The following is a 13,336-nucleotide window of genomic DNA, read 5'->3' on the forward strand; positions in this document are numbered from 1 at the left end:
CGTGGGAATCCCTCCTGCAATCTGCTCTATCAAAGGAATAGTGATTTTAAGATTAATAATGAGCCATGGTTAACAAAACAAGCCTGACATTTACTTGAAGTTAATGAAGATTGAACATAACTCTGGAAAAAAAACTTGATGTAATATTCTATGGTTAAATTGGTGGCCTGTGCTACTATTTCATGTTAGTAACTTCAGGATTAATTCTGTAATGGACTCATTCTGACCTGCTGCCTCCTCTGGCAGTAGCCAAACTTGCCTCCCAAGCAAGAGCATCCTTGTGCTGTCACCTTCATGGCCTTGAGGGAAGGAAGTGCCACCAGCATAGGAACACCCATTCTTTTCTTCCTTTTCCTGCCTCTGGGTTGCAGCCTTTGGGTTATGCTAGAGAGAAAAAAAAAAAAAAGAAAAAAAAAGAAGCAGCCAAGAGTCATTTCAAACTTCAGTAAGCATAACCCAGTAATCTGTATGTTCAAAGGTTAACAACCAGCAGTGTGCAACACATGCTCCTGATAAAAGGGTGCTCCAGTTGGCATTAACAGCACCACGAGTAGCAACAATCCACAGTGGGATGAATGGATCCAAACCAGGTCCCCCACAGTGGGGGAACATGAGAGGAGCCCAGGGGAGGCACCTGGTCTGAGGAGCCACTTGCTTCTCTTCCTGGATGGCCACAAGCAGAGTTTCCCCTTTTTCTCTCTGACTTTTTGCTTTTTATTTTTACTGGAAAGCAGGTTTTGCCACTAGAGTTGTACACTACCAGCTATGGCTCAAGCTAAGTCTGTCTTAACATCTTCTGTGCAACAGGTGGGAGTACAAGCCAGCTTTTCATCATTTTTTTATTTCCTGGGTTGCAGGTGAGTGTTACTCATAGTTTACTCAAATGTATTACACTGCAAAAAATACTGTCTGTCATTACAGCATCCCAGATAGCCAGACTGCCCTTCTCCCACTCTGACTTCACTCAAGAGTTTCACCTCACTCCCTTTATGCCAGCAGTGAAATTCTCCTGCAGGAACACCACAAAATCCCATCATATTTGTCTCACAGGCTCACACTATCCTGAGGAAGGAAGGACAAAAGTTACTCTAGAGTTTATTGGATTAGATTATTTTATTATAAAGAGGTGTTCCTAAGACTGGAATGGTCATTAACCTTAAAATGTGGGTTTGTTTTTGTTGTGATTGGTTGGTAGTGATTTATAACAGCCCTGAGCCACAAGCAGAGTTTCCCCTTTTTCTCTCTGACTTTTTGCTTTTTATTTTTACTGGAAAGCAGGTTTTGCCACTAGAGTAAGTTGTACACTACCAGCTATGGTTCAAGCTAAGTCTGTCTCAACATCTTCTGTGCAACAGATGGGAGTGCAAGCCATCTTTTCATCATTTTTTTATTTCCTGGGTTGCAGGTGAGTGTTACTCATAGTTTACTCAAATGTATTACACTGCAAAAAATACTGTCATTACAGCATCCCAGATAGCCAGACTGCCCTTCTCCCACTCTGACTTCACTCAAGAGTTTCACCTCACTCCCTTTATGCCAGCAGTGAAATCTCCTGCAGGAACACCACAAAATCCCATCATGTTTGTCTCACAGGCTCACACTATCCTGAGGAAGGAAGGACAAAAGTTACTCTAGAGTTTATTGGATTAGATTATTTTATTATAAAGAGGTGTTCCTAAGACTGGAATGGTCATTAACCTTAAAATGTGGGTTTGTTTTTGTTGTGATTGGTTGGTAGTGATTTATAACAGCCCTGAACATAACTGAAAGGAGATTTTAATATAAAAAGAAGCAATGATCATTACAACTGAGTTCATCTAGGTGCTCTGACAGAGAACTAGAGCTCTCAAAGCTACTAAAACACAAGCTATTTCAAGGAAATTATGTGGCTATTATTGCCCCCTAACAGAAAAGCTGAAACAGAAATATTGCCCTTTGTCAGACACCAGAAAATGAAGGAGGGCTGAGACAGAAAGCTTTGTGGGAATGGGGTGAGAATGGGCCTCGTTAGTGCTGCTGCTCACAAGTGCTCATTTTCTTCATTACAGTGCAACAAAGAGATGTGCATATTTAGGGTATTTTGACATCTCTACTGGGTACCAATCCTTCAGCCTTTCAGAATTCCTTATTCAGTTGTGTATTCTGCACTCCTTGCAAAATAAGCCTGAAACACAACAGTGACAATAGCAATCTGCATCTGGACATTTACATTTTTGTTGCATAAAAGCTGCATCTTGTATGTGGTGCCATTTTATACACTAAATTCTCCTCACTTCTTAAAAGCCAAAAATAACATAGCTTAATTTTAAAATGTTCCTGTTAATGTCTCTGGCAAAGAGAGTCCCCAGGCCTTTCCTTTTAGGAATATTATGAAATTCAGCAAAAACAAAAGCAGCTATGATAGAAAAGGTTTCTGTCACTGTCCAACCATCAGCACTGCTACCAGAGCCTGACTTTGTTCTCTAGGGGCTTCTTCAGAAGGAATTTTTTTTCAGCATGGAAGCAATATAACCCCAAATCTTTCAGGGAATGCTGGAATGGTTCATTTCACTAACAACTTCCTCATTTTTTTATCTCAAATTAAATTTCCCTCCCTTGCCTGTATTAGGAAGCTGTTTTGTTTGAAAGGCAGAGCAGTTAGGACAAAGGCAGGAAAGTGCAGCTCCATAATTCCTCTTCTTCTGGGGCTCTTTTGCAGCTGATGGGTCTTGAGATCAACTCCAGCTCTAGCACCAAGAAATGTTTTGGGCCATGGTCATTTCTTGATCTATAAATTTGTCTTCAAATGGTATGATCAAATGGATAAAAAACTGAATAAGCTGAACTGTGGTAAGTAAGTCTATAAGCTGAACTGTGGTAAACATCAGTAAACTAAAAGCAACCCCCACATCAAAGGTTATTTTAAATATAAGTTGGGTTTGTTTGGGTTTTATTTTTTATTTTTAATAAAAGTTTTATTAAATGAGAATAACTGAGCTGGGAATTAGGCTCATGTACTGTTTCTGAGCTAGCTTTGAACCTCTGATTAGAAATGGTAACAGGACTGCCTCCTGCTTGGTGTTAGCAGTCATGTGGGAGCCCAAAGTTTATTTTCTAATCACAGGAGCAGATGTTCTGCTGATGTGAATCAGCAAACAGCCACTGAACCCAGAGGAACTACCTTCCCCTTGCACCATCTGGGGATCTGCTTGGCAGTCTCTTCTTTTGAAGAAACAGAAAATTGTGCATTATCCTATAACTAATCACATGGTAGCTTATTAAAAAAAAAAAAAAAAGGAAGAATAGCTAGAGCTCTTTAACTAGGGGAAAAAAAAGCTCATTATGGGGTGTTTCAAATTCAAACACCTTGAGGGAGGAAATCCTTAAGGCATCTGTAATACTCAGGAAAGCACAGGAATATATCCTGTGAGAGAAATACTCCTGTAAGCACAGGAAAGCAAACCTGGGGAGGGACAGTGTTAAATGAGTGAGAGTGCTAAAACTAAATTGGCCTGGTGATGTCACCAGGCCTTTGGCTTCCTTAACATCTGATACTGGCCAGCCCTGAAACCAAGAGCAGGAACAGCTCTCAGTAATTTTAGTGGCTTGTACAACATGATTAAAGTGTTATAAATGGAAAGGCATTGGATCCTAATGTGTTTTGTATATTTTAGGTGGATTTTCTTTTTCAGTTCTGGGCAGCTCATTACTCTGAAGAAACTGTCTTGCTGTAAAGTGAGTTTTTAAGTACTACTCTGACTAAAGAGTATTTTTTTCCTAAGTAAAAATCCATCCAGTTATTTCTGAATACAAAAGAGCTAGAGAACAGTGCAGCCAATGGTTCCAAGCAACACAATAAAGGGGACACACACACAGTCCCACTGCACAAAAGAATGACCCCTGCATGAAAGTGAATGTAGACAAAAGACAGGAGAGTTGTTTGAGTTTGTGGTCCAAATATTTTTTCCCAACTGTCATCCAAAGGACTTCAGCCAACTCCCATCAAAAAGCAACTTTAAACCAGCAGGTGAGGCCAACAATTTTAAGAACAAGTTGAAATCTTAGCTGAAATGATTGCATAGCATATTTTTTTGTTCAAGTGAGGAGGACAGCAGGGCTCTGGATGGAAATTAAGAATTAATGCAAGCAGAGTATGAGTATGAGTATGTTTTTCTAGCTCAAAAAGGATGACATCCATCCATGCCAGGTCCATCCTCAATCCATGGTGCCTCAGGCACCACCAGCAGTGGTGGCAGAGTTTGTTGTAGGTGCTGCAGACACTCAGTGTACAGCCTGGTACCACAACATGGCATATAACTGGGGCAAAGCAAATTTGAGCCACTAATTAAGAACTGGCTAACAAAGTGATTGCTTAGGGAGGAATTTCAGCTTTGTGTGAACCTCTTCTGAGAGGGAGAAGAAATAACTGTCTGGCACAAGCAGTTCAAAAGGGTAAAATAAGGAAAAAGCAGAATATGGAGGCTCAGGCAAAATCAAGCACAACATCCCAGAGGTAGCAGCTGCTTAATGCCACATCTGAAAAAATTATTCTAATGCCCTGACATAAGAGTAAATGCAAGAATAGTGTTCAGAGTGTAGAAATCAATTTTTTCTCCTAGATTTAACCTTAAAAATGTGTCATCTTTTGCAAAAGTGTGTCTTTGAGTTGTCTCTCCTGTGGCTGCTGCTAGTTCAGGGAGGGAAGTCTGAAGTGCAAGTGTGGCATCTGCTGCTCACAACTGCAGCCACGTGGTGTGGGGTTCTGTGGAGCTCCTGACCTGCCTCTGGGATCCTGATGCTTCCACCTGCCTGCTCCTTCAGCTGGAAAACTCCTCAGCACCTCTAGCTCTTTCTAGAAAAAGCTTTCCATGCCAAGGAGCTACTGCAGAGAACTTCAGGGAAAAGGGAAATCAAGTGCAAAAGAACTTGAGTTGCCTAATGAAGCACATGGCTTGGTCCTGCTCAGTCTTGCATAGGTGAGTTGTTCTAAAAATGGCCCTTTAAAAATAAAGTTTCTGTTCTGCAAAGCTCAGTTTTGTATCTCCTGTTTGGCTGTGGCAGTTTTTTTACCTATTTTTCACCTGTTTAAGTTTAGGCATCATTTGATATGGCTGTTTCCAGCCAGTACAGTTGGATTCCAGGCTTGGAGACACTCTGTGTAAAATGGAAACAAATATTTGTGTTTCCACACCAGAGGAAAGATTATGATAAACCAGCTACCAGCAGTCAGTGGTCTGCTTTATTTGTTAATAGTAGCTTTTCCATTTTGAGTCTGAAAAGGCAGCTAAATCCCAGGATTAATGAGAGTTTTTCAATGTGCAACACCAATCTTCTCAGCTTTACATAATATTTTGTTTCTTATACAAGGCAGATAGGTTTCCTGGCTATGCAAAGCCATTTGTAGGAACTCATTTCACCTAAATGTATGTTTAGGGCAAAAGATATTAGTAAAATATTTCAGATCAATCTACAATTTTTCCTTGAGAGAGATTTCCAAGGGAACTTGATAATTACACATTTTCTAATTGCATACTCAGGTGCAACATTCCTAACTTATAAACATGCTGCCTGTTTGTAAATGTAAATTATTTGTCACACAGATCTATTTAGCTGTGTATAGACATATGGAAGGGATAACAGTGGCTAAAAGCAACAAACATACATATTCTGCTTTTTCTCTGGGTTTTTTTTCTATTTTTTTCTACCTTTTTTGGGTTTTTTTTCATGTTCAGAGATGCAAATGATCTCTGAAATACAAAAGGCCTCTCTATGATGTAGCTGCTTGCTGAGCCAGATTTTTCAGAGGCCTGAGCACAATGCCCATGCAGCACATCCTCTGTGTCAGAAACTTTGAAAAGTGACAAAATTGGCTCCTTATATCAACTGGAATCCTCTATTGTGGAGAAAAATGCCTCTTTGCCAAATGGTGTATCCTTTCTAGCACCTATACATCACCAGGCAGCTTAAATCCTACACAAACTGTAAGCACCTCAGGCTACTCTAGCTTTATGTTCATGTGTCAGGAGCAGATAATTTAGAACAACTCCTTCATGGGAGGTTAAAGCAGCTCCCAGGGGCTTTCCTGGCCTTGCTTGAAGGATTAGAAGGGGAGCAGAACCTAATTGATATATTTGTATTTTTACTACTATTATTTTCTAGTTTGAGAAATATGCAAAAACATAAAAAGATAGTTTTATACTCAAATATCTGAGGCTTGAATATAATCACAGGAACAGAATTTGCATTATGGGAATAATTAATTATGCTGTAGGCCCCTACATTTAGCCAAACTTTCTCCTTCTAGGAGAAACTAATGTAGAATTAAAATATCCTATTGTTTTGTTGTTTGTGGTTTTTTTTGAAGACTTCCCAAAGCCACAAGATCAAGAATTCAGAAGGGAACTCATCTATTCTTCAAAATTGGTCTCCTGAGTGTTGGGAGTCTTGCACTGCAGATCTGAGGTAAAATCAAACCAATACAAAAATAACATGGTAATTGTTCCTTGGAGAGCTAAACAGATTAATTAGATGACAGTTAAACAAAAAGCCCTTGATTGATGTCTGATTATGTCTTCACTGAAGTCAGACTATAAATTATTCTTCAGATGATGCCAGATCAAAAATACAGATCCAAGACCTCTGAAGGATATTCTGCTGCCAAATATATATAATTTAATCAGTGTTTTTTAGTTCTTATGAAGGTACACAGTAAGAAAACTGCCTGCTGGAGTGGTATGTTAGATCTGACAGTGCAGCCATGTGATTTGAAGTGAGGGCTGGGTTGGAAAGAAGATTCTCCAAGGCACACCACCCACCTCAGTGATATTTTCAAATAGTTACTCATAAAATGCCACGATTATTGCTCTGTCCCTTGTCTCTGTCAATCTTTTTCCAAGAACACAGAGGGAAGGTCAGCAGAGAGATGACTTTGTTAAAAGGTCATTGTGCCTACTTAGGGCATTGAGTCAGTTCTGGTCTCTGGAGAATGTGCTGGCTTTCTGGTTCTATCTCTCCCAAACCACATGCTGTGGAATCAGGCAGTGCTAAAAGTGGTGACAGGAGATGGGAGAGGTGGGATGAGCAGAGACATGTCTGGGTTAGCAAAGAAAAGAGCAGTGATGGAGCAAAATGGGGTTTGTTTCATTCCATAAACTCCTGGGCTGACTCTTAGGTACCACATAATTTTAACCTCCACAGGCTGGCTGGTCAGGAATGTAACACCCCAGTGCCAGTGTATTAGAGTTCAGCTTCATTATTAACAACCATCTTCTGCTGAGACAGAGCCTCAGGTGTGCTTTAGGAGACTGACTCACAAAGAAACCTTTTTGGGGACACAGAATTTTAAAACTAATTCTGCAAAAGAGTTTCTCAGGATGACCAGAATTCTTCCTCAAAGGAGGTGACACTACAGGTAGCCAGCAAATTATTGATAGATTTGTACAATGCCTTTTACTTTTGAGACTGATGACTTCATGTCATCATGGAACAGTAAATTTTCAACACTTTTATTTGTATTTTCATATAAATCCTGACATTTTCTCCAATCAATGCATAATTTCCTCAGAAGGAGCTGAACTTCAAATGTAGAACCAGCTGAGCCAGTCAGAATAATGGATTCATAGATCTGCATCCTGAACTTTCACATCTATTTTAATAGTTTTTAGTTCAATCTTTGTTATTGTTAAGTATCTTTTCTGGATCTCATACCTTTATTATGTCAAAGGTTGTGATTCAGTAAAAAGTATTGGAGTGTGATTGCCAGTTTAATATTACTTCCATCATATCATCTCTGTGATTACATTAGTTATGTTCAGCTAGGGCTGAAAAGATGACAGAATAAAAAATATGAAGGATTTTGTATGTCCCTTTTAATCACAAAGGGAAACAGTGGTAAAATATGTCTGAAAATTAGCTGAAAACTGGGGAGTTTCACTTCAGTTAATTCAAACCATTCAGTTGTAAATACAGGGTTATAAAATAAAGTCAGTGTAACAAAATAGAAGAGAATAGAAGAGATTTCCAATTTGGTAACACCAAATATTTTACTTGCTGATTATTCCCTTAAACAGTAAGTGCAAAAGCTAAAAGCAAGGAGAAACTGCCTATCAATTTTGTTCAACAAATCCAAAATTGGACATGCTGATAGAATTTCTTGTTCTCAACCCATTCCTACCTCTTACATATTTGAATATTTTTGTTTCCTTACAGCATCAATTTGAAATCTGACTTCAGAACTGGGACTTCTGCCTCTCTCTGCCATGATAAAAACTCCTCCTATCTAGAACAGAACCTCATCTTCTGAGAAACCTCCTGGAGATAAACCACACAGTACCTAGCCCATAGTCTGAATGAGCATCATCTCTGTGCTTTCATCAAGAACTAAATGCAATTATCTTTTCTGATACATTTCTGAAAAATGCAGTTATCTTTTCTGATACTGATACATTTCTGAAAAATGCAATTATTTTTTCTGATACTGACCCATTTCTGAATTGCCCTAGTTCTAGTCTCCCATCACACCTTCTTTTTTCCAAAAGTACTGTGGAAAATCATAAAGCTGCTGGTGAAACCAGAGTTCTGTCAACACACAGGACTTAACAGTGAGGAATATCCACAACCCCTGACTTTATTTTCCAGTCATTAGGAGTGAGTAGAAACTACAGGCAGGATCAGGGCTGTGCACATTCCAGCAAGTGCTGGGGGTTGTGCTCAGAGGTACTATTTTCTGGATCAAGTTACAGAAGCAGGAAAAAAACTACCCTCCTCTTAACTCTGCAAGTGTATCTGTTTCTTTTAATATCCCTTCCCTCCTTTCAGTTAAAAGGAACCAGGTTAGCCCAGGCAGCCTGGAGAGCAGCTTTTTTTCCCTCTAATATTCTGAGAGGTTGGAAGGAACAGGTACTTTAAATGTGTTTTCCTCACAGGTTAAATTTGAATCCCAAATGTCACAGGCTTTGTGAGCTCTGAGAAGAAAAAACACTGGATACTTTGTAAATATCAGGTTTGTTTTGTGGTTTTTTTGTTTGTTTCTTTGGGGGGTTGGTTTTTTGGTGTTTTTTGGGTTTTTTTCCGTTTGTGTTTTTTTTCCTCCTGGTAATTGTTGATTGCCCTACCTTTCCAGAAACCTTCTGTAATAAAACCCCACATCACAAAAGAGCTATAAAAGTGGGAGATCCCTCTTGCATTTCTGAAGAGTCACTTTAAAGAGGTAACTCATCAGATATGAGTTCCTAATAAAAAAAAAAAATGTCCATAATTAGGATTTACCTGAATAAAGGCAGGGACATATTCTGAGAGCCACAGTATTTGGTGCAAACAGAATGTCTTGGGTTATGTTCAAACGGCATTCTCTTGACATTCCCTTTGCTGGTATGTTGAATGCAAATTCAAGACCTTTTTTGCAGCTCATTACAGTTTGTTTAACACTTAAGTAATGCTGCTTGTTATAAGCCACCTTGAAGGAAGTTTTAAGCCCCAGAAGGGAGTTTACAAATGTATGTGACACTGATAACTACACTCAAATGTGAGAAGCCTACCTGGTGAAAGCTCTCGATTAGTTTGGAAATTATGTCCACCTACAATCACCACCTGGCAATGAGTTACAGCAGTTGCTGCTGGCCAAAATCCAGTGCCACTAAACCTGACTGTCATCATCAAACTGGTGAGATGTAAAAAATTCTGAGACAGCAGAATCCAAAAGACTACAGCAAGATTATTTTGGACTCAAACAAGCAAATCTGGCTGCTTCTCATCGTCATGCTAAGAAAGAGCCAAGAAATCTCATCTTACTGAAAAATACTTTCTGTTCCCAATGCCGATCATCTCTTATCAGAAATACTCCCACGAAGTCTCATTTGTGAACTGTGCAGCAAAAATGAGTAATTGCCCAATACAGCGGAATCCTGTATCGCAGACGATGCCAGTTCTCAAGGAGTTTACCCCCGGCTCCCAAAAAGCTGCCCAAATAACCTGCTGCTGAAATCTTCTACTTCACTTCCATCTCTTTCCAAAATCGGCTAGCGCTTAGGGTCAAAGTCTAGGGAAGTCGCTTGGAATAAAATCTAAACCGTGCCAAACGCGACAGCTGCGGTGCCTCCTTTTCCTCAGTCTTCACCCTGGACTTTTTTCCCGAAACTTGACAGCCGGGACGCCGCTGAACTCCTCTCCCCTCAGGCGGCTCCGGGGGGGCCGAGCGCGTTCAGCTCGGGTCCCCCCTTCCCCGCCGTGCTGCCTTTTAGGAGAAACCGCCTGATTTTTACCGCCTGATTTTACTTTATTAAACCGGCACTGAAGCAGCGCGGAGCGCAGGCGATTCTCTGAGGGGCAGCGAACTTTAAAAAAAAAAAAAAAAAAAAAAAGTCTTATCAGGGACGGAAGATAACCCCTTGTTGACTTTCCTCTGAGGAAAAACACTGCGTGGGGAGGCCGGGGAAGGCACCACCACCACCACCACCACCCCCCCCGCTCCTCCTCCCGGTGGTGCCGAAACCGCCACCCAAGATGGCGGCGGCGCCTGAGGGGAGCAGCGAACGACCCAGCTGCTCCCCACCCTCCCCCCCCGTGACGTCACGTCCCTCCCTCCTCCTCCCCTCTCCCATTGGCCGCCGTCCTCGGGCTCCCCAACCAATGGGAGGGCGCGAGCGGCCGGCCCAGAGCGAGGCTGCCCCCTCTTCTCCCCCCTCCCCCTCCCTTACCGGCACGTTCGGCCGCCGGGGGCCGCGGGCAGCGCCGCCCCGAGCACTCCCGGCAGCGGCCGCGCCTCCTCCCCGCTCCCCTCCTCCGGCTCCGCGGGTGTCGAGGCGAGAGCGGACGGCTCGGAGGTGGTAAAGAAGCGCCGGGACCCCGGCGGGGTTCGGGCAGAGGGGTACGAGCCCGGGAGGAGGTAGGCGGAGGAGCCGCGCTCCCTCCCACCTCATCCCCCCCCCCCCTTCCCCCCTCTTCCCCTCTCCCTTTCCCCTTTTCCCTTTCCCCCTCCTCCCCTTCCCCTCTCCCAACCATGGCCGACAACGAGAAATTAGACAACCAGCGGCTGAAGAACTTCAAGAACAAAGGCCGCGACCTGGAGGTAAGAAGCCAGGCGCCGGGCGGGAGGGGCCGGCCGGCCATGGCGGGCGGGAGGAAGGGAAACAGGGAGGGAAGAAGGGAGGGAGGGAGGGTGGGAGCCGCCGCCGCCGCCGTCTCCGTGTGGCGTCTTTCCTAATCCGCCGGCCAGGGGCCCGCGGCGGGGCCTCGGCCTGCGCTGCCCGCCCCGCCGAGAGGCGGGAGAGCCGCTCCCCGCCGCCCAGGCGAGGGGAAAGGGAGGCGAAAAGGGAGGAAGGAAGACGAGGAGGAGGCCGCGGTTCGGAGCCCGGGCGCGGCCGTTGCGCGGAGGCGGGAGCTGAGGGGGGCAACGGCCGCGCAGCCCCGGGGGCTCCCGCCGCTCCTTCCCTGAGGGACGGGGTGGGCCGGTACCGGCCTGGTGGTTCGGCGAGGTTGTTTTGGGTTAATTGAGAAGCCGGCTCCTTTTGGTGCTGCCTGAGGATTTTGGTGTTGCTCGCAGGGCTTTGCTTTTAATTTCTTCTTTCCCGGAGCTTCATAATCGCTCCTTGCGCTCAGCAGCCCCTTGAAAGCCTGAGTCAGGGATTAGGGCCCAGCTGGGCGTTCTGCTGGGTGTCTCTGAAGCGATGCTCGAGTGAATAAACGTATTAATTATCGCCTACACTTCGTAGTAAAGATTATTATTATTAAAAAAAAAAAAACTAATCTAAAATTTATTTTTTTAACAGCCACTCTTTCGGTTAGGTCCAGCGTGGGAACAGTTGTGGCTTGGAGTACAGAGGCTCTAAACTTTTTTTAGGGTGTATTATTGGAGCTATGGAGGTGCTCAGCAGAGAAAAGGAGCCGAGGGATTGCTTGCTAAATATTCGCATTTTGAAATTAGGTGTCAATCCTCGCCCATAAACACTTGGCCAGGGGTGTTGGGTGGGTAAACCTCTGCATCATAATATTGTCATTACAGGGTTCTGATGCAGAAATGGGGTTTTGGCACTCTGATTTCTACTTTTCACCATCCTTAATCCGTGTCCCTACGATTAACATAACACAACATGCTAATCTTTCACGTGAGGGCTGTTGTGCAGTGTTTCTTTTAAGTAAAGGATGCGTTTGTGTTGTCATTCAGTAAAACATCTGCCAGGTTTCCCATTTAGGTAATTCAGAAGTCAAAACCACCTCGATTTTTAACTTGATAAAAGTGTTTGTTATGCAGCTATGTGTAAAGGGGTGATCCTGAAAGTGTTTGAATAATTACTGTGGTGATTGCTCTCTTTACTAATAGGGTCTTTAGCTTTCTTAGTAACTTCTTGCCTTAGATGTTAATTTGGTTTTATATCAGTTGTTTTATCATCGAACTGAGAAGTGTCCAAGAAAAGCATCTTTAGGAAGGTCCACTGTAAAGCAGATGCTATCATAGTAAAAACCAAAATTAAAGGGAAAATATAGGTTGGAATGACTCTGTTTTCTCTGAGTTTTAAGGTAAATCAGCCAAAGTAAGGACAGTTCAGGACAAACACATGCAGGTAGAACACGTGTGTGTATCACCAGGTATCATCTCAGTATTTTTTTTAATTTGCTGATGAACTTAAATGGCCTCCTGCACAGTGATAAACCACTGCTGGGCCATGGTAAATTTTAGATATTGACATCTATCCAGCAAATCCTGGGCCATATGCTTGTCCCTAAAATAACTACCCCTGGATTGCTATTTTTCATACAATAGCCCAGGCTTATGGCTGTCGTTCTTGCTCATTAACTGCTTTGCACATCCCTTTTTTCAGTAGTGTGAGAGATGTTGGTAAAGTTCCCTCAGAGCCAAGTATCCTCTGGTAGCAACAGTTGATAATAAGTATTCAGTTCAGAGCACCTGTGTTCCTGTGCTGCTTTTAGCAGAAAAATGTCTCCTGACTTCACATAGGAAGCCAACATTTGATCTTTATCTCTTTCTCTCTTCCCTTACTCTTCACCCTTTATATCTTGGCTGAAATTGTCTGTTTAGCCATGGGTTTCTTTTATAAAACAGAGGTCATCCTGGGGGTTTTGGTTTCATTTTTTCACTGTGACAGTTTACCTCCATTTGCCAGCAGCAGACAAATAATAAATCAGTTTAGTTTTGGTGAATTCAACATTAGCAGAGACACCCAAGTTGTAAATTAAAAATTTGAGGGTATGTACTGATTTCATGTTGCTCAAATCAGTCCATTAACAGTTCTGTTGCTAGCAGTTGTTGTCACATTGTACAATCCTTCACAAGAGCCCATTGTATATTTTCAAAAAGACAGGGAATTTTCAGCATTTTGTCTCCTAAAGTTCTAAGCACACA

At 42.6% G+C, this 13,336-nt stretch overlaps 3 protein-coding genes across 9 annotated transcripts in view; 2 read left to right on the top strand and 1 right to left on the bottom strand.

Moving 5' to 3' along the window:
• Positions 1-5,607, top strand: part of ARL14 (ARF like GTPase 14) — a 13,287-nt gene extending 7,680 nt beyond the window's left edge. For 2 of the 3 annotated variants that reach the window (XM_071752785.1, XM_071752786.1), the window contains 2 exons: positions 1,279-1,405; positions 4,671-5,607. The gene's annotated coding sequence lies outside the window, so the exon portion shown is untranslated. Of the gene's footprint in view, positions 1-378; positions 858-1,278; positions 1,406-4,670 lie in introns of those variants that run through there. The other variant, XR_011727574.1, reaches the window with a different exon arrangement.
• Positions 1-10,806, bottom strand: part of B3GALNT1 (beta-1,3-N-acetylgalactosaminyltransferase 1 (Globoside blood group)) — a 26,167-nt gene extending 15,361 nt beyond the window's left edge. For 3 of the 5 annotated variants that reach the window (XM_071752779.1, XM_071752784.1, XM_071752778.1), the window contains exons 1-3: positions 10,674-10,806; positions 9,769-10,310; positions 228-384 (exon numbers count right to left, since the gene is read on the bottom strand). The gene's annotated coding sequence lies outside the window, so the exon portion shown is untranslated. The remainder of the gene's footprint in view (positions 1-227; positions 385-9,768; positions 10,311-10,673) is intronic. The other 2 variants (XM_071752780.1, XM_071752783.1) reach the window with 2 other exon arrangements.
• Positions 10,621-13,336, top strand: part of KPNA4 (karyopherin subunit alpha 4) — a 24,912-nt gene continuing 22,196 nt past the window's right edge. Inside the window, exon 1 of the mRNA XM_071752771.1 lies at positions 10,621-11,044. Coding sequence (XP_071608872.1) covers positions 10,976-11,044 — 69 coding nt within the window. The 5' untranslated portion in view covers positions 10,621-10,975. The remainder of the gene's footprint in view (positions 11,045-13,336) is intronic.

This window comes from Heliangelus exortis, chromosome 9, assembly GCF_036169615.1.
Source record: "Heliangelus exortis chromosome 9, bHelExo1.hap1, whole genome shotgun sequence".
NCBI classification, from domain to species: Eukaryota; Metazoa; Chordata; class Aves; order Apodiformes; family Trochilidae; genus Heliangelus; species Heliangelus exortis.